The sequence below is a fragment of the Megascapheus bottae genome, chromosome 3 (assembly GCF_031878675.1).
Source record: "Megascapheus bottae isolate mThoBot1 chromosome 3, mThoBot2.hap1, whole genome shotgun sequence".
NCBI classification, from domain to species: Eukaryota; Metazoa; Chordata; class Mammalia; order Rodentia; family Geomyidae; genus Megascapheus; species Megascapheus bottae.
Window position 1 is genome coordinate 34,160,582 of NC_143511.1, and position 25,926 is coordinate 34,186,507.

The window sequence follows — 25,926 nt, forward strand, 5'->3', positions numbered from 1 at the left end:
CAAAACAAACAACATGGCTTGGGAGTGGCTCAAATGGTAGAGTGCCTGACTAGCATTTGTAGTTTTCTTTTTTCAATTTTCAACATTTTCTTTATTACTTATTTTATTTGCATAAAAACAGGGCTTGTAATTTTTTTCTTTTTTTCATATATTTTTTATGCATTTGTAGTTTTGTGATGCCTGATTACAAACCTTAGTAGTGAAAGAAGAGGAGGAGGAAAAGAAAGAGGAGGAGAAAGAGGAAGAGGAGGAGGAGGAGGAGGAGGAAGAGGAGGAGGAGGAGGAGGAGAAGGAGAAAGAAGAAAACAGCACTGCCACTGGCCAACAGAGAAAAAACAGAGATGTGGTTCAACTCATCATCTGTGTGTGTGTGTGTGTGTGTGTGTGTTATAGAACTCTGGGCCTGGACACTGTCCCTGAGCTCTACAGCTCAAGGCTAGGGCTTTACCACTTGAGCCATTTCTGGTTTTCTGGTTAATTGGAGATAAGAGTTCATGGACTTTTGTACCTGGGCTAGCTTTGAACCACGATCCTCAGATCTCAGCCTCCTGAGTAGATAGGATTACAGGCGTGAGTCACCAGCTCTTGGCTTCAACTCACTATCTTTTTTTTTTTTTTTTCAGTCCTGGGCTTGAGCTCAGGGCCTGAGCAGTGTCCTTGGGCTTTTCTCAAGGCTAGTGTTCTACCACTTGAGCCACAGCACCACTTCCAGCATTTTTCTATGTATGTGGAATTATACCAAGGAATCGAACCCGGGTCTTTGTGCATGGTAGGCAAGCACCCTACCACTAGGCCAAACTCCTGGCACCCAACCCACTATCTTCTTAACTCAGCTGTCAAAATTCTTTTCCTTTCTAGGCCCTGGTGGCTGGCTAAGATGGGGGACAATCACCATTCACAGCCAGCTCAGGCAGAAAAGTCCATGAGACTTCCATCTCTAATTAATTAGCAAAATTCTGAGCTAGCCGTGTGGCTCAAATGGTAAAGTGCCAGCCGAACAAACAAGCTGAGCTAGCACAAGGCCCTGAGTTTAACCTCCATCTTCCTCCAATGAACCCACTGGGCTCTCTGTCCTAGGCAGGGGCTTCTTGGGACCCTTTGACTTAGAGATCAGGGTCCTGTCTTTCAGCCCTGAGACCGGACCCCAGAACTCCTCCATCCCGGGAGTGAGGGCAGAGGCTGATGTCCCCTCTCCTGCAGATATGGGCAGAACAGTAGAAGTGGGACTCAGGAAGACATAAAGGCCCCTGAGACCAGGGCCATGGGACCCCAGACTCCTAGAAACTGGGCTGTGTGTGATGTGTACCTTACTTAGCAGACGTGTTCCTGAGACAAGGCTGCCCTCTGGTGGACAGTGTAGGGTGAGCGGACTGCAGGCCACCAAGCCTCACAGAGGGAATCACTTCTTCAGGCCAGCCCCTTCCCCTGGGTATGGCAGCTGAGGCCACAGGGCTCTGCAGGTTAGAGGGAGAGGTGACTTCAGCCTTGGTCCTGGGATGGGAGAAGCTGTCCGAGAGCTGCAGGGCAGAGCCCTGCACTCAAAAACAAATCCCAGAAGCCCTGCTCTGGGAAGAGGGGGGGAGCAGTGGCCTCCGCAAAGCTGTACACAAGCCCCAGTCACCTGGCCTCTAGTCCATCACTCGGGGCTGGGCAGGTGGTTGGCTGCACCAGGCACCTCTACACCTGCAACGATAACCTGAAGCTGAGCAGGACCTCAGGAAGTCGGAGCCTGGAGAGGAGACAGGCAAGGGAGGGTGCCATGGCCATGCGGTGCCGTGCGTGGGAGCCAGGGCCTTCGTGACAGGTTCCAGTTCCTTACAGAAAGAGCTGAAGTGTGGATTTTTTTCATGTGACATTTTTGGCTCAGAAAAGTTGAGCAAAACCCATCTGTGGCCCCGAACTGACCTCTATCTCTGTGATCTCCGCGCTGGGACATCTATGTGGGGACAGCCGGGATGTCATGTGCTAGGCACTGGACACAGCCAAGTGGGACAAGAGGACAGAGGGCCAGCCCCATTCTTCTGTGGCCTCTGGGACAGCAGGCTGGCGTCCCTGCCCAAGACTTTAGCCAAGAGCTGCCCAAGCCACTGTCCCCCGGGAAGGAGACCCTTCTAGGGACAAGATAGGATGGAGGAGCCTTCAATGGGGACCTGAAACCGTGTGAGCACAGAGAAAATAGGGGTCCCCATGGATGGTGGCTTGCAGGTGGGAGGGGGGTCCCTGACCGCAAGCTGCCCTCCCCATCATGGGGTGGGAGGCAGCAACCCGAGAGGCCGGGCTCTGCCCAGGAGGCAGCCGGTGGATGTCCCGACGTTCGCTGGCCTGACTGCGGGAAGCAGGAGCGCTAAGTGGCCGGTGGTCCAGGCCGGCGGGGCAAGGAGTGCCCGGACCGCGTGTCCGCGACGGACGTGGAGGTTCCAAGTCCGGCGGTCCAGAGCGGGGCTGGACACCGCTGACCCCTGGACTGGACCCGCAGCAGGGACGCCTGGGCCTTTCACGGAGAGGGGCGCTGTGCTTTCACCGGGGGGAGTGCGGGCGTGGAGGAGGGCTGCTCCGCCCCGGGCACGGGAGAGGGAGGGCCGGCCGGCCCCGCCCGGGGGCGCGGGCGAGGCTAGAGCAGGGCCAGCGCCTCGCCGCGTTTCCCTTCCTCACCGGGAAAACTCGGTCAGCTCCCAGCCGGCCCCGAAGCTGCACCCTCAGAGCTCGCCCGGGGTCCGGGAGCCCTGAGAGCGGCGCGTGGCATCACCCACGGGAGCCTCGGGACCGGCCCCGCCTCTGGCCGGCCCCGGCCCCGCCCCCAGACGTCAGGCCCCGCCCTCCAGCCATGTCCCTCCCAGTCTCAGGCCACCCTCTTCAGCCAGTTCTTCTGACCCCGCCCCATCACCCCAGACCACGCCCCCTCCTCCGCATGACCCCGCCCCCTCGGCACATCCTCATTTCCTGCCCCTCCCATCCTCAGGCCTGGCTTTCCCGCCAGTCCTCATAGTCCCGCCCCTCCTGCTCTAGGACTCGTCCCCAATCCCCCAGCCTCTCCCGGCCAATGCTCTGCCTGTCCTAACCAAGCCTCATTCACACTAGCCACGCCTTCAGTCCCACGACCCCACCCCACGACTCTGGTCCTGACCCCAGACCACACCCCTGCAGGCCCTGCCCCTCCTCTTCTACCCTCTTGGCCCCACCCTCCTCGTCTCTCCTCACTGGAGGGTGGAAAGTGAAGAATGGGGCAGCTCTGCTCTGGGGATCCAGGCTGAGATTCCCGCGGTCTTGTGCACAGGGCTCAGGGGAGTGAGGGCAGAGTCGGGTGGCCAGCGTCTCCCCCATCCATGTTCACTTTTGCCCATGAACTGTGTGCCTATGCCTCTGTCCACTGAGCCAGGCCCTGGGGTGCAGAAAATGACACACATGCATGTGCACACATGTACACACACTGACACACACATGTGTAACACCATACCCTGAACATGTATGGACACACGACTCTTGAAATACATGCATATGAGTGCACACCACATGCATACACACATGACACACCTTCACATGTAACCCACACAGCCAGGATCTCATGGCTAGCCTTCACAGCTAGCTGCTGTCCTCACATCCCCACACATGGAGCCAAGGGTGTGTGCACTGGGCAGTGGGCCTGAGGCCCACTCATTCCACTGAAGAAGCCACAGGCCCGTGGGCCCCCTCCCCCATGACCTTGTACCAGCAATCTCTTTTGGGGGGGGGGGTGGAATCTGGTACTGGGATTTAAAATCAGCAGCTCAAGTTTGTGCTACAGGCATCTACCTCTGTGCCATGCCTCTAGCCCCTTTCTGCAATTTTTGTGTGCCAGTACTGGGGCTTGAACACAGGACTTCATATTCCTCTCACTCAGCTTTCTTGCTCATAGCTGGCACTCTACCATCTCAGCCACATCTCCAGTCCAGCACTGGTTAATTTTGATAGGACCTCACATCCTGTTCCTAGACTGAGACCCCGAGATGATCACAGACCGCCATATCCTATTTCTTCTGTGCAGATGGAGCTTCCCAGACTTTCTTCTAGGCTAAGCTGTCCTGGAACTTCAATCCTCCCAATCTGCCTCTCATGTAGCTAAGATTACAAGCATGTGCTACAAGTGCCAGGCTACTTTCTCCGTCTGATGACTTGTATAGCAGGTTACAGATGGAACTGGCCACCTGTCATCATGGATAGAAGGAACCAGAAGGCCAAGTAGGCATCGGCAGACCTCCCTGGCTGCAGCAGAGCAGCCTGAGCCCCAGTGGATAGGAAGTGGCTGACACCCCTCACCAGTGCCAGGCAAGGCATGCTTGGCCTCTGAAGGTGGGGCCGAGTCCCAGAGCTGAGCTGGGCTGGGTTGGTGATAATTTTCCAAGTAGCTGGATTTTTCCTCTCTCTTCCTCCTGGATCTCTCTGCCAATCTGGCCAGCACTTGTGCCCATGGCTTTCCACCGCCTCTGGGACATGAGGCTGCTTTCAGCTATTTGTCTTCTCTGCCAACTTCCCAGTTTTCTGCCAACTCCCAGTTTTTTTTAGTCCATCCACTGTTGGGCTGAAGTCCAGGGCAGCCTCTTGTCACTCTACTGGCTCTTGCAAAGGCAGAGTAGGGACATGGAGGACACTAGTGCTCCAATCAAGGCATGGCCTGGACAGGGCAGGTGGGGACAGAGCCCCATTTGAGGCCTGATTCAACTATTGAATCTTCTCTCAGAGCTGTGGGGGTCAGAATACTTGGATTCTTAGCAATCATGTGGTCTCGTCAGTTCATCACAGCCTGGGTCTCCATTTCCCCACCTGGAAAATGGGTCCAGAAATCCACAGACTACCCTTTGGCATGGCCCATGACCTTGAGAGACCCTTTCACAAGCTTATGTCAACCTTGAACAGGAATCGGCCTTCCTTGTAGAGCCTCTGTCTGGACCCAGAGCACCTGACCCGCCTTCTGAGGCCAGGATGACAGGGGACCCAGTGGCCAGCTGACCCGAGGCAGCACCCTTTCTGGGGGTGTTTCCCAGTGCCCCACCCCACCTCCATTTCCCGGGCACAGGGGGAACTCTGGGTTCTGGGCAATGTTTTGGGAACATTTTAGAGTCAAAACATTTATTTCAACCATTTTTTTTTTTTTTTAGAAATCCACACTGAGTGTGCAGCAGCCAACTGACACCCCAGGATCTGCGAGGCTAATCTGTGTCCCCAACTCTCAAACCCTAAATTTCTGGAAAGAAGAGACTCTGGAAGAAAGAAAACTGATTGAAATAGCAAAACGATTTCCTCTAGAAGATTTCCCCCCCCCGAAGATTGCTTTTTAAATGTCCAATTTTTGCAGATGGCTTTGAAATAAAAGCAGACCTCTCAAAGCTAGTTTCCACTAGAATTTTCTTTTCCAGTCCTTTCCTCCACATTATTAGAGTTTGAATTTAAGAGGCTCAATGCTTGCTAGTCAGGCACTCAATCACTTGGGCCTACACTGCCAGGCATATTTGCTTTAGTTATTGTTTTTAAATAGGCTCAAGTTTTTGTTCAGGCCAGCCTGGGCCACAATCCTGTTCCTAATGCCTCCCACGTAGCTGGAATTATAGCTGTGTATCACAATGCTCAGTGTTCAGTGGTTGGTTGAGATGAGGTCAGTTTTGGTTTTGCCCTTTTTTTGTTTTTGCCAGTCATGGGGCTTGAACTCAGGGCCTGGGTGCTGTCCCTGAGGACTCAAACCCAGGGCTTCATGCATGCTTGGAAAGCACTCTACCACTGCACCACATTCCCAGACCAATGAGGCCAGGGTTTTTTTTTTTTTTTTTTTTTTTTGCCAGTCCTGGGGCTTGAACTCAGGGCGAGAGCACTGTCCTTGGGCTTTCTTAAGACTAGTGTTCTACCACTTGAGCCACAGCACCATTTTCAGCTTTTTTTTTTTTTTCTTGCCAGTCCTAGGCTTGAGCTCAGGGCCTGAGCACTGTCCTTGAACTTTCTCAAGGCTAGAGCTCTTACCACTTGAGCCACAGCATCACTTCCAGCTTTTTTCTATGTATGTGGTACCAAGAAATCGAACCAGGGTCTTTGTACATGCTAGGCAAGCACTCTACCAGTAGGCCAAACTCCTGGCCCCTCTGATGAGGTCAGTTTTGATGTTTTTTGTTTGTTTGTTTTTAAGTCTGGGTTGGTCTTGAAACACAAATGCTCTTATCTCTACCTCCCGAGTAGCTGGGATTATAGGCGTGAGCCACCATGCCCAGCTCCCACTTATTTTCATGAGAAGTCTATTCACCTAAATAGGACACAGCCTTGCATCTAATGACAAAATACAACAGCTTTGTTCTTATTTTAATAGATGATTAAGGTTCCTACTTCAAATATGCTTCAAAGATGACATCCAGTGCCAGGCAGGGGCTGCTGGTCAGTCAGCAGCCCATTCCTGCAGAGCTGGGAATCAGATAGGCATGGGTGTGCATCTGGACAGGCCTGGACACCATCCCAGGAGCCACATGCCCCTACCTGTTCACTTTGGTTGTCTTGTAGGAGTGTGTGTGTGGGGGGGGGGTGTGTGCACACGCGCGCACACACACACTGAATTTGAGGCCTCAGTGTTGCATACTTTTTCACACAAAGTTGGTGCTCTACCATTTGATCCACAGTTCCACTTCCAGCTCTGTGATGATCAACTGCAGGTAAGAGTTTCACTGACTTTCCTGACCCGGGCTGGCTTTGAACCACCATCCTCGGGTCTTAGCCTCTTGAATAGCAGGGATTACAGGCAGGAGCCACTGGTTGGCCTCTGCTGATGGTGTCAAGACAGCCCCTGAGTGCATCTGTCCTCTACATGGGAAATTTCATGGAAACATGGTAAACAGGAAATAATCTCTTGGGTCACAGACAAATGCAACCTGTGTGCTTATCAAGGGAGGATGGTGCTAAGGCGTAGATGAGGAGAAAGACAGCCCCTACCCATTTTCCTTCCTTTCAAGGATTTCAAGTGTCCCCTCCTCACACACTGAGCTCCCATGATGGTAGAAATAGAAGTTTGGAAAGTATTACTGGTCCCCACCCCAAGACAGAAGGTAACTACATCTGGCCACCAGAGGCTGACACCTCTAATTCTAGCAATCTAGGAGGCTGAGAGCTAGAAGGATCATGGTCAGAAGCTAGCCTGGGTAGAAAAGTTCTTGAGACATTATATCTAATTAAACCATGAAATGTCTGACCAGAGGCATGGCTCACGTGGTAGAGTACCAGCTGTAAGCAAGAAGGCCAATGAGCTGGAAGTCCTGAGTTCAAGCCCAAAGTTGATGCATGGCCAAGTGGTAGAGTACCAGCCTGGGAAATATGAGGCCTAAGTTCAAACCTCAGTATTGCCCCTCCCCCAAAGTGAAAGATAACTAAAGCAAAAAGAAGGTGGGAAGGCATAACTCAAGTACTACAGTACCTGCCTAAGAAGCCAAAGGCCTTGGTTCAAACCCCAGTGACATAAAAAATGAAATATTTGTATTTTACATAAAATGCTAATAAGTTAGTGGAACCCAAGCCAAAGGTGAATCTGAATCTCAAAGCCATATGACTTTTGTGTTAATTATTCAAGTTTATCAAATGTCAACATCATTCATTCAATAAGTCTATGTGTGGATCCTGCGTGGTGTCAAATCTGACACGTGCAGGTGACAGCAGCTTCAGCTGTGGAGATGCCTAGGCAGGTCCTGGGCCTTTCGGCCCAAACCCCCCACCCCACACCCCACCTACTTCTGCCACCATTTAATCTTAGGGCAGTGTGTCTACCTTTGATGAGCTAGTCATACTGGCTCTGGACTTGAGTCCCACCAGTTGGTAAAGCCCATTTCCAGCACAGGACACTGGGTCCAGGGGCCAAGCTAGGTCATGGACCCAGCCCTGCATGGTGAGCAATTGCTTAGAGGTGCCATGCTCAGCTGGGATTGGGGGGAGGTCTGCTCCATTTCCAGAGCTGTTATAGTGGACAGAGGTGGTCCCCTTTGAAGGACTGAGTCCTGCCTTATTCCCTAGGGTCAAGCAAAGCACCAGACCCAGGTGAAGAGCTTGGCCATGTGCCTTTCCACGGACAGGTTATCCCAACGCCACGCTTGGTCCCCAGGGGATAACAGTCCCTCATACCGGGTAGAGCATTCCACTTCGGGCCATACCAAGGACATCACCCTGAGGCCCCCAGAGACCATTGCCCATTTTCTGTTTTCTGCTTCCTTGCTAAGTCCTATACAACCCTCAAATCCATTCCCTTGCAACCTCCAATCCGCGGGAAGGTCTGTGGCCCTCGCTGTTCCTCAATAAACAGTCCTGGCCTGTTGACCATCCAGGCCAGCCTATTCCTTTTCCATTCGCCTCCATTTTTCTTACACCCTTGGCCAGCAGGGGGCAGGTGGGCAGAAGCAGGAGGCACCTGCTCCCAACAGCCCCTTCCCACCTCCCCTTTCCCTGAGGTGAATTCTACACAGGCCATCCAGCTCTCACCTGGCAATCTTTTGGGGTTTGGGAATAGAAGCTGGACATGTCGCTTATAAATAAGTAGCAATGACCCAGGAATCATGACTGGGACAGTAGTCCAGCCTATTGATGGTGCCCCCACCCTGAGATCTGGGGGTCTTGTTGTCCTTTGGGGGGAGCCCTGAAAACAGATTGTCCCAAGCCAGCACCAGTGTCCCTCCTATCCCTTTGGCCCTGTGGAACAGGGAAGTTCCTGACCACCCTCTGTCGTCACGGGAGGGGATCCCCTGGCTCCCCCCACCAGGCCTCTGAGGGTCCTCCCCTGTGTGTACACCCTGGCTGCTCAGGTTCTTCACACAGGCCAGAAGGAAAGGCGCCTCCTACCATGGGCTGTCATCTGCAGTGCTGGCAGGGGGCGCTGGGGGCCTGGGGCCACACCCCTACCTCTCCCTTGCCCAATGGGGCCAGGTCCCCACGGCATGATCCACAGTCCACCTGCAGAATGGAAGCTTCCAGAACAGACTGAAACAGTCACCCATCCCCATACTACCCTGGCAGAGTGCCTGAGCCACTCTCCCCACAGGGCCCCACACTGCCAGTCAGGAACCAGACCCCGTTGGGGGGGTGCACAGGCCCTGGATCCTCCTGACCCCACCCACCTCCCTATGGACAGACACAAATGGACAGGCACTCGGTACATACCAGCTCCATCTGTGCCATCGCCTGCCTGCCCTGTGCCCCCTGCCACAACAGCACCCCCTGCAGGTCTGGGCGGCACAGCTTCTCCAGGGAGCCTCAGGGACAGTTCCCAGATGACTGTGCACCAAGCCGTGGCCAAAGAAATGGCCTTCAGACATGACCTGAGAGCAGGTGGGTATGGTGGCACATACCTGTAATCCCAGGCCTCTGGAGGCATGGCAGGAGGATCACAAGTTCTAGGCTAGCTTGGGCTCCTTGGATCACCCAACTATGAAGTTCATGAACCTCCTTCTTTTGTAACAGCACCCATCTCCAGAGATTCCATGACACTAAAGAAAATGACCTGATTTCAAGTTGAGGTTTCTCCTTCCTGAAAACACCCACAGTGGGGTGTGGAGTCCCCTGGGCACCTCGCTTGTTGCCTGGCCCAAAGAACCACAAGAGCCCCGGGGACTGGGTGCCACGTTTTACTCCAGCTCGCTCCCACTTGCCTATTAAATATCTGAAATATATTAATCTTAGAAAACAATATGAACATGGTGCCTGTGAACGCAGGCTGTGGCGAGTCTAGATTGCAAAGCGGTGGCTTATTTAAAAAAAAAACGAACAAACAAACCCACACCCAGTGTGAGGTGCTCCCTGGCCCCTGAGTGGGAGAGTGTGAGCGTGGTGGAGCCCACCGTGGCCCCCGCCCCCATCTCAAGCACTCGGCTGCACCCCAACTGCGCCTCCCCTTAGCACAGTCATGGCTGCAGGGCATTCAGTCTCTGAGCAGGTTTTCAGGCTTGGGGTAGCCGAAGAGGACGAAGTCGGCTTCATAGAGTTTGTAGAGCTGGCGTCTCCACGCCAGGGGGATGCTGGCGAACCAGCCCTCCTCCCAGCTGCTGGCCGTCCTGTTCCGGTAGCTGGGAGGGAAGTGCAGCCTGCTGTCTACCTTGAGCAGCCTGAGCAGCTGGGCCGCGTCGTCATCCAGGGTCTCCAGCTTGCCCACGAAGTCGTAGTCGATCTGGCACGGGTGGCAGAGGCGGTAGACCTGGCGCCAGTGCTCGTTGAAGGGCGCCAGCATCTCGGTGTGCGGGTCGAGCAGGTACTGGATGAAGTGCGCGAAGGTGACCTTGAGGCCGGCGCGGAAGGCCTGGCTCACGGAGGCGGGCGGGCTGCTGTGGTTGGCGTAGCGGCGCAGCATGGGCATGGCGAACTTGCGGTAGAACTCGTCGTTCTCCAGCTGGAACTTGCTGCGGAAGGCGGAGATGAGGCGCACGAAGGGGTCGCGCACGAACAGGAACTTGGTGTACTTCTGCAGCTTCACCTTCATCAGGTGGCGGGAGAAGCGGCCGTAGCGGCGCCAGAACTTGTTGAAGGTGAGGTGGGTGCTGGAGTTGTGCACGTGCTCGCGGGGGATGGCCAGGGGGTCGCGGTACGGGGCGCCGCCGTCCAGCAGGCTCTGGCTCAGCACGATCATCACGCGCTTCCAGTTGGTGCACGCCACCTTGGGCACGTAGCAGTAGATGACGCCGTGGCGGTCGTCCACGATCAGGTGGTTGAGCTCGTAGTTGGGGATGTCCTCGAACGCGCGCTCCTTGGTGGGGAAGGCCAGGCTGGCGTTGGCGCAGAAGCCCCGCAGCACGCGGCGCCGCTCGGCCTGCTGCCGGCCCTGGTCCGGGCTCTGCGGGGCATCGTGGGGGGACCAGTCGTAGCCCCGCACGCTCTCCTCCAGGGGGCTCCGGGCCCCGGGGCTGGGGGCGGGCGCCGGGGCCGGCTCTGTCTTGGCATGGGGAGTGCGGAGCTTGTCCAGCAGCGGGCCGGCCTCCGAGGGGAGCTCGGGCTCCGCGCCCCGCGCCGCCGCCGGGGTGGGGCCGGGCTCGGGGCCGCGGGGCCGGGACAGGGCGGTGTGCAGGTAGAAGTGGGCCGTGCCCACGTTGTCCCAGTACAGGATGAGGAGGAGGATGGTGAGCGCCGACCCCAGCACCAGCCACAGGCGGAAGAGCCGCGCCTTGGCCATGCTGCCTGCGCGGGGAGGGCCGGCCCGGCCTCCCTTACTGCAGCGGGGCGGGCGGCTGGGACATGGCGCCCACAGAGACCTGGAGGGGCGACAGCACACTTGTTAGAGACCACCGTCTTGCTGGCCGGCGCTGGTGGCTCACATCTGCCATTCTAGCTACGCAGGAGGCTGAGATCCCAGGGTCGCCTTGAGCAGGAAAGGCCCGGAGCGTTGTTTTTGTTTGCCAGTCCTAGGACTTGAACTCAGGGCCTAGGCACTATCCCACTGGAGCCACAGGGCCACTTCTGGCTGCTAAAGCCTGGAGACTCTTACCTCCAATTAACCACCAGAAAACCAGAAGTGGTGCTGTGACTCCGAGTGGTAGGTAGAGTGCTAGCCTTGAGCTGAAGAGCTCAGGGACAGCACGTAGGCCTTGAATTCAAGCTGCAAGACCAACCACAATAACAGGGAAGGAAGGAAGGAGAAAAAGAAAAAAAAAAAGTTAAAGAACTGGCTGGGAGCATGGCCTAGTGGTAGAATGCTTCCCTAGCATGCACAAAGCCCTGGGTTCAATTTCTCGTACCACATACACAGAAAAAGCCAAAAGTGGCACTGTGACTCAAGTGGCAGAGCTCTAGCCTTGAGCAAAAAGTGTCCAAAGACAGTGCCCAGGCCCTGAGTTCAAGCCCCAGGACTGGCAAACAAACAAACTAACAAACAATTTTCCCTTAGGTGGAGAGCCTGGGGTGGGCCGTGTGGCACCATCCTCTACCCACAGGAGCCAGTGTCAGGCCAGAGGCATGGCAAGGTGGCCCTGTGGGGACAGGCAGAATGAGATGAGGCAGGGCTGGCCAGCACACCACCTCAGTCCCCTCCAGGGGTGGAGGACACAGAAAGCATTAGTCACACGACCAGGAGTGGTTATTAATATCAGATGAAGTAAACTCTGGAAGGAAAAACTTGCTCAACACAAAGAGAGATATTACATAATGATGAAAAGTTCAACCCTCCAAGAAAATATCCTCATCTTAAATGCAGATGCCTGAAAAAAATTGAGCCTCCAAACACATAAAGTAGGGCTGGGAAGCTGGCTTAGTGGTAGAGTGCTGCCTGGCGTGCACCAAGCTCTGGGTTCAATTCCTCAGTACCACATACACAGAAAAAGCCAGAAGTGGCACTATGCTAGCCTTAAGCAAGAGAAGCTCAGAGCCCAGGCTCTGAGTTCAAGTCCCAGGACTAGCAAAAACAAAAAACAAAAAAAGTAAAAACTAGAAATCAGTAACAAAAAAGATGAGGGGAAAAATCTGCAGACACTTGGAAAGTCAATGACTCATTTCTATATAATCTATGCACTGCAGACTCCTCAAAGGGAATTTCTGAAAACTCACACGACTGAAGGAAAATGGAAGTGCAGTGTATCAAACCCGCAGGCTGTAACTGAGAGCACTGAAAAACGGGGAATTGCAAATCCTTCATCCAAGCTCCATCGGAAACTTGGGAAGAAAGGGCAGGAGAAACCAAAGGCAACCAAAAAGAAGAAAGTAATAAAGACATAAAAGAAAAGTGAGTCTTACTAGCTGTGTGGGTGGCTCATTCCTGTAACCTTAGCTACTCAGACAGCTGAGATCTGAGGATCATGGTTCAAAGACAGCCAAGGCAAAGAGTCCATGAGAGTCTTATCTCTAATTTCCAGCAAAAACTGGAAGTGAAGCGGTGGCTGCTCAAGTGATAGAATGCCTTTCTTTTTTGTCTTCTTTCTTTCTTTCTTTCTTTCTTTCTTTCTTTCTTTCTTTCTTTCTTTCTTATGGGTCATGAACTTGAACTCTGGGCCTGGGTACTGTTCCCGAGCTCTTCAGCTCAAGGTTAACACTCTACCCCTTTGCCACAGTGCCACTTCCTAGAATGCAAATCTTGAAGGGAAAAGGCTAATGCTCTATCACTTTGAGCCACAGTACTACTTCTGGTTTTCTGGTCATTAACTGGAGATAGGAGTCCCACAGAATTTCCTGATCTGGCTGGCTTGGAACCACCGTCCTCAGATCTTAGGCTTTTGAGTAGCTGGGATTACAGGCCTGAGCCACCAGCACCCAGCAAAAAAGCTAGTTTTATTAAAAAAAAAAAATCAGGCTGGGCACAGTGGCTCACACCTATAATCCTAGCTACTCAGGAGGCTGAGATCTGAGGCTCAAGGTTCAAAGCCAGCCCAGGCACAAAAGGACCTGAGACTCTGATCTCCAATTGACCTCTACAAAATGGGAGGTGGGGCTTGGCTCATGGGTAGGTCTGTAGCCTTGAGCTGAAGAGCTCAGGGACAACACCCAGGCTGAGTTCAAGCCCCATGACCCACAAAAAAAAAAATAAATAAATAAATAAAAATAAAAATAAAAAAATCAGGAGGCAGAAGTAGGAAAATCACGGATCAGACTGGCCCTAGAAAAAGCAAGCTGGACACCAGTGGCTCATGCCTGTCATCCTAGCTACTAATGAGGCTGACTGCTGTGGATTGTGGTTCCAAGCCAATCTGGGCAGGAAAGTCCATGAGACTCTTATCTCCAGTAAAACTACTCAGAATGAACTGGAAGCAGCACTGTGGCTCAAGTGGTAGAGCACTACCCTTGAGCAAAAGAAGCTCAGGGGGCCGATAGTTTGGCCTAGTAGTAGAGTGCTTCCTTAGCATGCACAAAGACCTGGGTTCAATTCCTCTGTACATAAAAAAGAGTTGGAAGTGGTGCTGTGGCTCATGTGGTAGAATGTTTGCCTTGAGGAGAGTCCAAAGACCATGCTCAGGCACTGAGTTCAAGCCCCAAGAATGGCAAAAAAAAAAAAAAAAAAAAAAAAAGCTCAGGGACAGTGTCCAGGCCAACAGTTTAAGCCCCATGACCACCACCACCACCAATATCACCAACACCAATGACAAAAACAGGCACCTTGGTTCACACCTGTGATTCCAGCTACTCAAGAGGCACATATAAGACAATGGTTCAGGGGCCGGGAGTGTGGCCTACTGGTAGAGTGCTTGCCTAGAATGCATGAAACCCTGGGTTCCATTCCTCAGTACCACACACACAGAAGCCAGAAGTGGCACTGTGGCTCAAGTAGTAAAGCACCAGCCTTGAGAAAGCCCAAGGACAGTGCCCCAGGACTGACAAAACAAAATAAAAACCCACTATGGTCCAGGCTAGCCTGGACAAAAGCACCAGACCCTATCTGAAAAGCAACTAAGACAAAAATACTGGGGTGTGGCTCAAATGACAGAATGTCTGTTTAGTACCAACCTTGTCCCCCACCCCCCGAAAAAGGAGGTTGATAACCTTACAGTAAGACTTTCATGAGGACAAGACATGAGGGCAATAAAGTACTTCAGACAACTTCATGCTTACTATTTTAGCAAGTAGGATGAAATGAACTATTCATTGAAAACCACAAACCACTGATAGCAACGCCCCTGTTCTGTGCTCACCAATAAAGCTGAACTGTCATTTAAAAGCTCCCAGAAATGCAAATAATCAAACTCATTTTGGACTGGCTTCCCTGCTAATATGTATGATGAGAACTGAGCAGGAAGGACAAATGACCTTAAAGGCTGAGGGGGCAGGGCAGGGGGGGGGGAACCCAGGTGGAATGCAGACTCTTGGAAACAGGCAACTGAGGGGGTCAGGGTGGATGGACAGCCATGAATGAAGCAGGAAGAGACAGTAAAGGGCTGGATCATGGCTCACGTGCTGGAGCTCCAACTAGTAAGTTGCAAGTCCCTGAATTCCAATCCAATACCCCGACACACACACACACACACACACACACACACACACACACACACACACACACACAGTACAGTTCCAGGGCCAGGAGTCTGGCCTAGTGGTAGAATGCTTGCATAGCATGCATGAAGACCCAGTTCAATTCCTCGGTACCACGTACAAGTGGCTCAAGTGGGTAAGCGTTAGCCTTGAGAAAGCCCAAGAATAGTGCTCAGGCCTTGAGTTCAAGCCCAGGACAAGAAGAAGGAGGAAGAAGAAGATTAAGAGGAGGAAAAGGAAGAGGAGGAAAAGGAAGAAGAAGGAGGAGGAGAAGGAGAAGGAGAAGAAGAAGAAGAAGAAGAGGAGGAGGAGGAGGAGGAGGAGGAAGAAAGAGGAAGAGAAAGAGAAAGGAGGAGGAGAAAGAGGAGGAAGAAGAGGAAGAAGGAGGAGGAAGATGAAAAGGAGGAAGAGGAAGAAGAAGAAGAGGATGAGGAGGAAGAAGAAGAAGAAAGTGCAGTTCCAAATGAACAAAGAGCCGTGGGACCACGTGCACAGCATGTAACCTCAGCGTGGACACGGCTGTGTGTTCCAGAAATACGGCAGCGGTGGCTATTTGTCTAGTTGGACACATTTTATTTAAATGTATGAGGAAATGCAAGGGGAATGGGCTGAACAAGCTTGGAGGGAAGCTCAGGACTAGAGGAAGCACAATGCTTGTGCACTGGAGATGCACAGAAGGGAGAGCCGGTGCATGGGATGGACATGTAGCCAAGATGGGAGAGCAGGTTGGAGGGGACAGCCACATACATGGGATCTCATACTCAGCTGCTGTGCCCACTGCCATAAGGAAAGGCGGCCTTTAACCAACCAGGAAGGAATAGCTGCGTGTCAAACCAGGGACACAGGCCTGCACCCCACATCCACACCACCCAGGCCCTGTGCATGGACACCAGAGTATAAAACCTTCACAGGAACACACTCTGCCACAGCCCGGGGGAGGGGTGAGAGGGCCAGCAACGCAGCTGTGAGAGAAAAATCTGCTTACATTTTACCAGAACTCAAAACTCAGGCTCTGTAAACCTCACTCTAAAGAAAATTAAAGCCAAATGATGGGGTCTCATGTCAATCATCCTAGCTATTCAGGAGGCTGAGATCTGAGGATCGTGGTTCAAAGTCAACCCAGGCAGGAAAGTCCACAAGACTCTTATCTCCAATAAACTACCAAAAAGCCAGATGTGGAATTGTGGCTCAGTGGTAGAAAATGCCAGCCAAGAATACAAAGCCCTAAGTTCAAGCCCCAGTTCTAACAGAAAAGAAACATAAAGGCAGGCCACAGACTGGAATAATTTTTTATTTTATTTATTATTTTTTTGCTAGTCGTGGGGCTTGAACTCAGGGTCTGGGCATTGTTGCCGAGCTTCTTTTGCTCGAGGCTAGCACTCTACCACTTGAGCCACAGTGCTACTCTGGCTTTTTCTATTTTTGTGGTACTAAGGAATGGAACCCAGGGCTTCATGCATGCTAGGCAAGCACTCTACTGCTAAGACACATTGCTACATTCCTAATACCAAGTACTCTTTTTTTCTTTTTTGCCAGTCCTGGGACTTGAACTCAGGACCTGAGCAATCAATCTCCTTGAGCTTTCTCAAGATTAGAACTCTACCACTTGAGCCATAGTACCTTTCCAGCTTTTCTATATATGTGGTATCAAGGAACTGAACCTGGGTCTTCATGCATGCTAGGCAAGCACTCTACCATTAGGTCAAACTCCTGGTCCCCCAGATATTCTTTTTTTTTTTTTTTTTGCCAGTCCTGGGCTTGAACTCAGGGCCTGAGCACTGTCCTTGGACTTTCTCAAGGCTAGAGCTCTACCTCTTGAGCCTCAGCACCACTTCTGGCTTTTTATCTATGTATGTGGTACCGAGGAATCGAACCCGGGTCTTCATGCATGCTAGGCAAGCACTTTAACCACTAGGCCAAACTCCTGCCCCCCCCCCCCAGATATTCTTAACAATACACACAAAAAAGGACTTGTAATATGAACACAGAAATTTTATCATTAAAAATAGTAAGACATAGCTGGGTGCAGTAGCTCACACCTGTAATCCTAGCTACTCAGGAGGCTGAGATCTGAGGACTGTGGTTCAAAGCCAGCTCACGCACTAACGTCCATGAGACTCTTATCTCTAATGAATCAGAAGTGGTGCTGTGGCTCAAGGGGCAGAGTGGTAGCTTTGAGCTCAAAAGCTCAGGGACAATGCTCAGGCCCAGGGGTAGGATGGTGGCCTTGAGTTGAAAGTTCAGGGACAGCGCCCAGACCCTGAGTCAAAGCCCGAGGACCTACGAAAAAAAAAAAAGAAAGAGGTAAGTCATGGGGCCAGGAACATAACCTATTGGTAGAGAGCTCACCCAGCACACACGAAGTCCCGAGTTCAATTCCTCGGTACCACATACTCAGAAAAAGCAGGATGTGGTGCTATGCTCAAGTGGTAGGACACTAGCCTTGAGCAAAAAATGTCCAAGGACTGGCCAAAAAAAAAGTAAGACATGGGGCCCGGACTTTGGACCAGTGGTAGACTGCTTGCCTAGCATGCACAAAGATCTGGGTTTGATTCTTCAGTACCACATATATAGAAAAAGCTGGTGCTGTGGCTCAAGTGATAGAAATCTCTAGCCTTGAGCAAAAGAGCTCAGGGACAGTGCCTGGGGCCCTGAGTTCAAGCCCCACAACTGGAATTTAAAAAGTACGCCAGGCACTGGTGGTGCATGCCTATAAGGAGATAAGAGGATTATGGTTCAAAGCCAGCCCAGGCTAGCTACTCAGGAGGCTGAGATATGAGGATCATGGTTCAAAGCTAGTCCAGGCAGGAAAGTCCATGAGACTCTTCAAGAAACTACTCGGAAAAAGCTGGAAATAGTACTTCCAGTTCAAGTGATAGAGTGCTAGCCTTGAGCAAAAGAAACTCAGAGAAAGTGCCCGGGCCCTGAGTTTAAGCCCCAGGATTGGCAAAAATAATAAAATAAAATAACAGACACCATCCAAAGACAGGCAAGTCAAAATACACAGAGAACAAAGCTCCTTATCACCCTAAGTCACCAGGAAACTAAGGGGGGAGGCTCCCTGCCTGCTCCAGCAGAGAGGAAATGAAACAAAGGCCATTGCCCCTCAAAGCTGTAGCATGGCACAAGGGCAGAGCAGGGCAGCTGGCAGCTCCCCACACACACCACACAGCCTGCCTCTCTACTGCCTGCTGTCCAAAGGGGCTGAAGACACACTGCATTCGTATACACATTCATATAGCAGGCTGGGCACAATGCCACATGTCTGCAGTCACAGCTACTCTAGAGGGAAAGATCACGATGCAAGGCTAATCCAAGCAAGTTAGCAAGACCCTCACCTCACTCAATAAAAGCTGAGCATCGTGGTATATGCCTGTCATCCCAGCTATGTAAGAAACACACATAGGATTACAGTCCAGGCTGGCTTAAATGTGAGGTCCTATCTGAAAAATGACTAGAGCGAAAAGTGCTGCAGGCATGGTTCAGTGGTAGAATAATAATAGCAGGTCCAAAGGCAAGAAAGAGATAAATAAATAAATGTGTAGTCCCCAGTTGTTTGCACAACTAGGGGGATTAATTTCTCTAATACCCACAGTAATTGTGGTGAAAAAAAAATTAGATGGACTGTAATCCTACTTACTCCAGAAGCTGAGATCTGAGTATCAAGATTCAAATCCAGCCCGAGAAGGAAAGTCCCTGAGACTCTAATCTCCAATGTCAGAAGTGGAGCTGTGGCTCAAGGGGTAGAGCACCAGCTTTGAGCAAAAAATATAAGGGACAGTGTCTGGGCTCTGCGTTCAAGCTCCAGTACCAGCACTGAAAAAAGAAAATAGCTCCCCATCCCCTCCCACTGGGGGCCAGAGCCTGACTGGCCTCCACAGTACATGCTCACCACGTGGACTTTTCATTACTTCTCTCTCTCAGAAAATTTGTTTAATTTTGGCAAAGTAAGCCCCTGAGCATTAAATCGAGGGACATGAGTTTCATCAGAAACCCAAGAATGTTTCATTTCCTTGTGTGTCTTTCATGGAGTCAGAGAGCTGCTTGCTCTTGTAACATACAGAACCTGGGATCAAGGTGATCACATGTGTAATCCAGCGACTCAGGAAGCGGAGGTCTGAGGATTGCCATTTTAGATCAGTCCAGTCCAGGTGGGCAAGTTTGTGAAAGTTGGTTGTGGGTTTTTTTTTTTTTTTTTTTTGCCAGGCCTGCGCTTGAGCTCAGGGCTGTCCTTGGACTTTCTCAAGGCTAGAGCTCTACCACTTGAGCCTCAGCACCACTTCCGGCTTTTTTCTATGTATGTGGTACCGAGGAATCGAACCCAAGTCTTCATGCATGCTAGGCAAGCACTCTACCACTAGGCCAAACTCCTGGCCCCCCAACTTTTTTCTATGTAGGTGATACCAAAGAATCGAACCCGGGTCTTGGTGAAGACTATCTCCAATGACCCACCAGAAAGGCAGCAGTGCAGCTGCAGTTGAAGTTGTAGAACACAAGCCTTGAGCAAAAAAAAAGCTCAAGGACAGTGCCCAGGCCCTGAGTTCAAGGTCTAGGACCGGCAGAACGAAAAAGAAAATAAAGTGATCCCTCAGGATCTGCATTGCTTTAGATCTCTAGGCTGGAAAGTTTTTAATTAGCGAGTCCCCAAGCCATCCAAGTTGCAATGGGTTCATGGCTGCCAGAGCCCACCAGAGACATTTTCTCCTGCCACTGCCAGCACCACCGCTTATTTATGTATAAAATGACTCTGTGTTCCATTAACCCCCAAACAGCCAAATACAAATAAGTCATAAATGGTCCCATTGATGTGAGGCAATGTTCGAAGAGCTGGGTGGGGTGCGGCCGTCGGCCGGCCAGCCTCTTCCTGCCCTGCTGTCCTGGCCCTTGTCCACCTCTCGTGAGTGGACAGGACAGGAGCCCAGGCCTGGAAGCCCTGGGATCCCAGGAGACAGAGATTGTCCAGCATACATCCTAATTCCACACAGTACCCGAATGTCCATGGCATGGCCCAAGAGGCAACTTTTAGAAGAATTAAGTCAGCCAGGTGTGGTGGCTCACACCTGTAATCCTAGCTACTCAGGATGCTAAAATCTGAGGATAGCGGTTCAAAGCCAACCCCGGGCACTACAAAGCCTGTGAGACTCTTATCTCTAATTAACTACCAGAAAACCAGAAGTGGGCTCGACTCCCAGACCCTCCAGTCATAGTGACCCATTCCTTCACTCCCTGTCCCTCTGCTGGCCACTCGCATCGTGGAGAGCCAACAGCTCTGCTTCTGAGGCCTTCCCTGAGTGTCTTGGGCCTGCGCCTCCACACCTGCCTCCTCTCCATCCTGGATCCTGGTCACTGTCCTGTCTGCCTCTGCTGGCCCCCCAGGCCCAGGGCAATGCTGGGCATATGGCGGGTGACGCCTGCTCAGTTCCCACCTGCTGAACTTGGGTGACAGGTAAGGACGGGGTCCGGGTTCTCTTGGCTCCTAAGGCCATTTAAAAATCCCTTCCTACCTGGTACTGGTAGTTCCTGCCTATCATCCTAGCTACTTCGATCTGAGGATTGCAGTTCAAAGCTGGCTTGGGCAGGAGAGTCATGGGGCTTGAACACTGGGCCTGGGCACTGTCTCTGGACTCTACCACTTTGAGTCACTTCTAGTTTTCTGGTGGTTCAATGGAGATAAGAATCCCATATAGGGCCGGGAGTTTGGCCTAGTGGTTAAAGTGCTTGCCTAGCATGAGCGAAGACCCGCGTTTGATTCCTCGGTACCACATACATACAAAAAAGCTGGAAGTGGTGCTGAGGCTCAAGTGGTAGAGCTCTAGCCTTGAGAAAGTCCAAGGACAGTGCTCAGGCCCTGAGCTCAAGCCCAGGACTGGCAAAAAAAAAAAAAAAAAAAAAAGAATCCCATATACTTTCATGCCGGGTTGGCTTTGAACCATCCTCAGATCTCAGCCTCCTGAGTTGCTCGGATTACAGGTGTGAGCCATTGGTCCTGAGACTTACTTCCAATAAACCACTCAGAATAAGCCAGAAGTGGCACTGTGCCTCAAGTGGCAAGTGTGCTAGCCTTGAGCACAGAGAAGCTCAGGCCATGAGTTCAAACCCCATGACCAGCAAGCACACAAAAAGAAAGGAAGGAAGGAAGGAAAGGAGGACAAACCACTTTATAGGAGTTCAGAGGCGGACTGGAGGCATGGTAGAGCATCAGTCCAGAGTAAGAAAGCTGAATGCTTAAGGCCCTGAGTTAAAGTCCTGCTGTACACACACACACACACACACACACACACACACACACACACACACACACACACCAGTGCTGAAGCTCTGAGGTGGCAGTAACCAGGAGACAGGATACAGAGAACAATGGCTGTGCCGAGGGAAAGGGAGAGCAGCGGGGTCTCTGAGGAGGTCCCGGCACAGAGATGGCTGCACAAAGCCACAGGTGACAGGGGACGCAAGCCATCTGTGCAAAGGTCACTCGGGTTGTGCTGTCTCCTGTGCCCACCAGGAAGCAGCACGGCCCCCACGCAGGCCACCACTCCCTGATTGACCTTGGGGTGGAGCCACTCCCGGGGTACAGCAGGGGCCCACCGCATACTTCCTTCCTGATCCCCGGTCTCCTTCCCGGGGTTAGTAACGGGCCATGCCACAACTTCCTTCGCAGTTTCCTACACATTTAGAGTACCTTGGGGTGGCCCATCGCCTCTGCTCCAGAGCCCCCCTCCCCGCAGGACCCCCTGACCCCACTCCTACAGGGTCACCTCTTACTCTCTGAGTTGGAGGACAGTCTTTCTTTTCCAGTGATGAAGATGGCACCCTACGCTATCAGACACTGCCTTAAAATGTGAGGAACGTGCCCAGGCCCAACTGGAGTTCACGGCTGCCATAGCATGCTGTGCTGCCTGCGCTCCTCAGCACAAAGCCTTCTGCTTGGGATGCATTTTTATTTTTTCTAGATGTGTCCAACTTCTGAATCCTTGCCACAGAGCAATTTGGAGTGGGTCAGATGGGGATCTCACCAGCCCACAGTGTCACACACCTTCCACTGTGGCTTCCCCAACTCCTGCCTGGCTGCTCTGGGTCCTGAGGAGCATGGCGGGGGGTGAGGGTAGAGGGGGAAACGAACTGCGCTTTCCTTCTTGGAGCTGAACACTGGGTGGATCCCTTCCATCCAGGAACTTTGGACTCTACAAACTGATTTGGTAAGGCTGGGTGCAATGATGCATGTCTGTAATCCCAGCTACTTAAGAGGCAGTGGGAGGAGGCCTGTGGGTGAAGGCCTGCCTAGGCTCTGTTCTTATCCACGACTACTCCAGCCCCACTGCTCTCCATAGCAGCAGTAAGGACGCCAGAGAGCCCAGTGGACTCTGTAACCCCTCCCTGCTTCTCCACCAAGCCGGTGGCTAAATGGTAAGAGGAAACCCAGTCCTTTGTGAAAGCAGGAAGCCACATCAGAGGGGCTAATCTTCAAGCATGTCTGTGGACTGGGGTGGGGTGACCAGGCCATCAGCCAGGGCCACCGTTGGCCAGCCCCACAGTGAGTGTGAAGCTTACAGCAATCTGCTATTCTACCACTTGAGCCACAGCTCCACTTCCAGCATTTTTAGCAGTTAACTAGAAGTAAGAGTTTCACAGACTTTCCTACCCAAGCTGGCTTTGAACTGTGATCCTCAGATCTCAACCTTCTGAGTAGCTAAAATGACAGATGTGAGCCACCAGCGTCCATATTTGTATATGTTTTGGTCAGTCATGGGGCTTGAACTCAGGGTCTGGCCACTGAGCTGTCCCTGAGCTTTTTTAGCTAAAGACAAGCCCTCTACCACTTTGAGCCAACTCCACTTCAGCTTTCTGTTGGTTAACTGGACAAGAATCTCATAGACTTTTCTGTCCATACTGGCTTCAAGCCATGATCCTCAGATCTCAGCCTCCTGAGTAGGGAGGACTGCAGGCGCCCCGGGCCTTTCTAGAATGAATACCTGGCAGCCTCAATCCCGTGGAGATCTCCCAGTGGGTAAAGATGTTCATGGGCGGAAGAGAAATTGCATATACAGGATTCCGCTGGTTTTCCCTGGAGTTCCCCACCTTCAACAGGCACCCCTCAACCTCGTGGCTAACACCTCAAATTCTACACATCTCACAATCACATGAAGCCTATGCCAGACCCTGGGTTCCATCTCCAGCACCACAAAAACAACAAAAGAAATTCTATGCTTTTCCCCATCCTCCCCACCCCCACTGCCCTCCAGCTCCTCCCTCGGAGCTCACTTGGGAAATCTGCCACCTCCCCTCTCTCCCTCCCACTCTCTCAGCCCCACAGAACAGTTTGCACCTCCCCAGACCCTGAAGACACCTCTCTCCTCCTCCTCCTCCTAGTATATAGTATAGCTGGAGCACAGAGGACATATCCACCCTAAGCCTCCAGGGCTCATTTCACAGTGCATATCATTCCAGACCTTTCACAATCAGACACCTAGCTTTCCAAAGCTGAGCACAGTGCCGCATGCCTGTAATCCCAGCTACCCCGGAGGCATAAGTAGGAGGATCAAAGTCCGGATGGGGCCAGGCAAAAAAAAAAAAAAAAAAGTTCCCAAGAGTCCCTATCTGGAAAATAACTAAAGCAAAAAGAGCTGGGGTGCTCCAAGTTCAAATCCTACTCCTGCCAAAAAAGAAAAGAAACATATCTTTCCACCATCCCTGAACCCCATCCAGGTGAACACAGTAACTGAGTATCCCTCAAATGTGTCCACTTCTCAATTCTCCCAGAACTCTACATGTTCTATCAATGCCCAAAGTAAGGTCTTTGATGTGCATGACTCCCAGGTAAAAGTGCTTCGCACAGGGTGGTCAAGCCTCACTCCCCAGCTTCCAGCTCAACTTGGCACTTGGTACGTGCACAGTTGACAGTATCTGCAGAGCTGAGGAAGCAGGCACATGTACCATTCAAGTCACCGTAAAGTTCCAGCAGACCTGCAAACCCAAGCCCAAGTCCTGTCAATTCACCTGCAAGGAAATTCAGCACCTGGTCACCCCAGACTGGATTTTTTTTTTTTTTTTATGCTGGTACTGGGGTAGAACTTAGGGCCGTGGCATTGTCCGTAAGTCTCTGCTCAAGGTTAGGGTTCTACCAAATGAGCCACAGATCCGCTTCCAGCGTGGCGGTGCACTGGAGATAACTCTTATGGACTTTCCTGCCCAGACAAGCCTCACATTGTGATCTTCAGATCTCAGCCTCTTGATTAGCTGGGATTGCAGGTGTCAGCCACTGGTGTCTGGCTCGGAACGACACTTTTGAAGTTGAAACCTTTCCATGGCAATTTCCTAATTCCCGGTTTTCTCTCTTCTGTACCCAGGCACCACTCTCCCTCATTTCTAACACTAGAGGAGGGCTAAACCCCATCTTTCTGAGGAGTGGGGGAGGAAAGGGAAGGTGAAAGGGTGATGGAGCTGGTCCCCAGCTGCACACACAGCCTGGAACTCCCTGTGTGGCACCAGCCATCCAGGAAGTATTGCATGCATCCTGATTGCAGCGCATGTCCTCACTCATCTCTGGCTTCCTCAGTCTTCACGGCATCAAATTTATGAAATAATTTAACAATTATGCAAACACTACAGTTTGTTGTACTTCCTGCCAGACAGAACCTCTGCCCCAGCCCAGGGTTTGCCAGCCATGTCTTGGTGGCCATGAGCCTAAAGGGAAGATAGGTCCTACTGCCTGCGCCCCATACACTCATCCTGTTTTCTGTTTTGCCCAAGAAGAAGGATGTCCCTTTTATAGCAAAATGTCATTCCAGGGCCCGGCTCACCTCCTACCTGTAAGTCCCGGGCTACCCGGAAGGCAAGTTCAGGGGCTGGGGGGATGCCCAGCAGTCTGGAAAGGTGGGGAGGGGGCAAGGGTGAGTGGTCAGAGCTGAGTGGGACTGGCAGTCCCTGCTTACGGGATCGTCCTGGTCACTCAGGCCAGCAAAAAGTGACCACAGATGGGAAGTTTTCTGGAAAGCACCACGGGATGCTGCAGCATCTCTGTCGTCTTCCGTGGACAGTTACAGATGTCTCTCCCAGACGACCAAGTAGCCAGAGCACAAAACTGATAACCAGCAGGGCCAGGGGTTGGAGGCCACCATGGAGAGTTACAGGGCATCAGGGGAGACCACACACATCTGTGCATCCTCCTGGGGCCCAGACCCCCAAGAAGAGAGATCAAAGCGTGTGAAGCCTGGGACAAGGTCACACAGCACCCGGGACGGCCCAGGGACTCGAACCCATGGCCGCGAAGGACCTGCCCAGGCAGGCCAGGGTGGGGGACCCACCTGCGCCCCTCAGCAAGGACTGGATCCTCGACGCCAGTCTGCGGGATCGCGCCCCACACCCGGATCCAGGTGCCAAGCGCCCCTAGCCCGTCGCATCCCTCACCTCGCCGGGGTGCATGCCCGGGTCAGCGCCCCGCATGTGCCTCCGCCGCCGCCGCCGCAGCCTAGGGACCAGCGGACCCTCCCGAGGAGCGGCCCCGCCCCCGCCGCCGGAGCCCCGCCCCCTCCAACTTCTCGCGAGAAGTCTCCTGCAAGGCCACGAAGGGTGCCCACTCTCAATGCGCCTGCGCTCTCTCGTACACCGCCTCAGCTCCGCCCTGGCTAGACAGTGCCATGTGGCGCGGTATTTACGGCCAGCGACTAGCCTCGCCCACTACCCGCTGGGAGTCACGCCCCCTTCCATAACATCCAATCCACGGAGTGGATCTGCTACTTAGGGGCGTGGCTAGGATCAGGGGCAGGGCCTGTGGGAGGAGCCGGCTCTGCAAATGGAGCGGGAAAAGTCTTTCTTGGGGAGAGGGAGGTACGACCTCTCCAGGACTGTCTTTAAATAAATTTTTAAAAAGGACTGAGACTGGAGGAGCTACCCAGAAGTGGTGCCAGAAGTGGAGCTCAGGGACGTCACTCAGGCCCTGAGTTCAAGCCTCAGAACCATCTGCTGGGCGCTGTAAGACAGCTAAAGGACAGGAAGGTGACCTCAAGGGCT

General features: G+C 52.4%; 1 protein-coding gene across 2 annotated transcripts; it reads right to left on the reverse strand.

Annotated features, from left to right (window-relative positions):
- Positions 1 to 9,257: 9,257 nt before the first annotated feature.
- Positions 9,258 to 25,406, reverse strand: Chst12 (carbohydrate sulfotransferase 12). 2 transcript variants are annotated; one of them, XM_090329084.1, is made up of 2 exons: positions 25,324 to 25,406; positions 9,258 to 11,222 (listed from the first exon to the last, which is right to left on the reverse strand). In XM_090329084.1, the coding sequence occupies exon 2, from the start codon at positions 11,141 to 11,143 to the stop codon at positions 9,902 to 9,904; it is 1,242 nt and encodes a 413-aa protein (XP_090185210.1). In that variant the 5' UTR covers positions 11,144 to 11,222; positions 25,324 to 25,406; the 3' UTR covers positions 9,258 to 9,901. The 2 variants fall into 2 exon arrangements, with proteins under 2 accessions (XP_090185210.1, XP_090185211.1); XM_090329085.1 differs by lacking the exon at positions 25,324 to 25,406 and adding an exon at positions 25,221 to 25,289.
- Positions 25,407 to 25,926: the final 520 nt, after the last annotated feature.

Bases quoted from the DNA above. Each gene is read 5' to 3' on its own strand.
- Chst12 (XM_090329084.1), bottom strand. From the start codon at position 11,143: ATGGCCAAGGCGCGGCTCTTCCGCCTGTGGCTGGTGCTGGGGTCGGCG.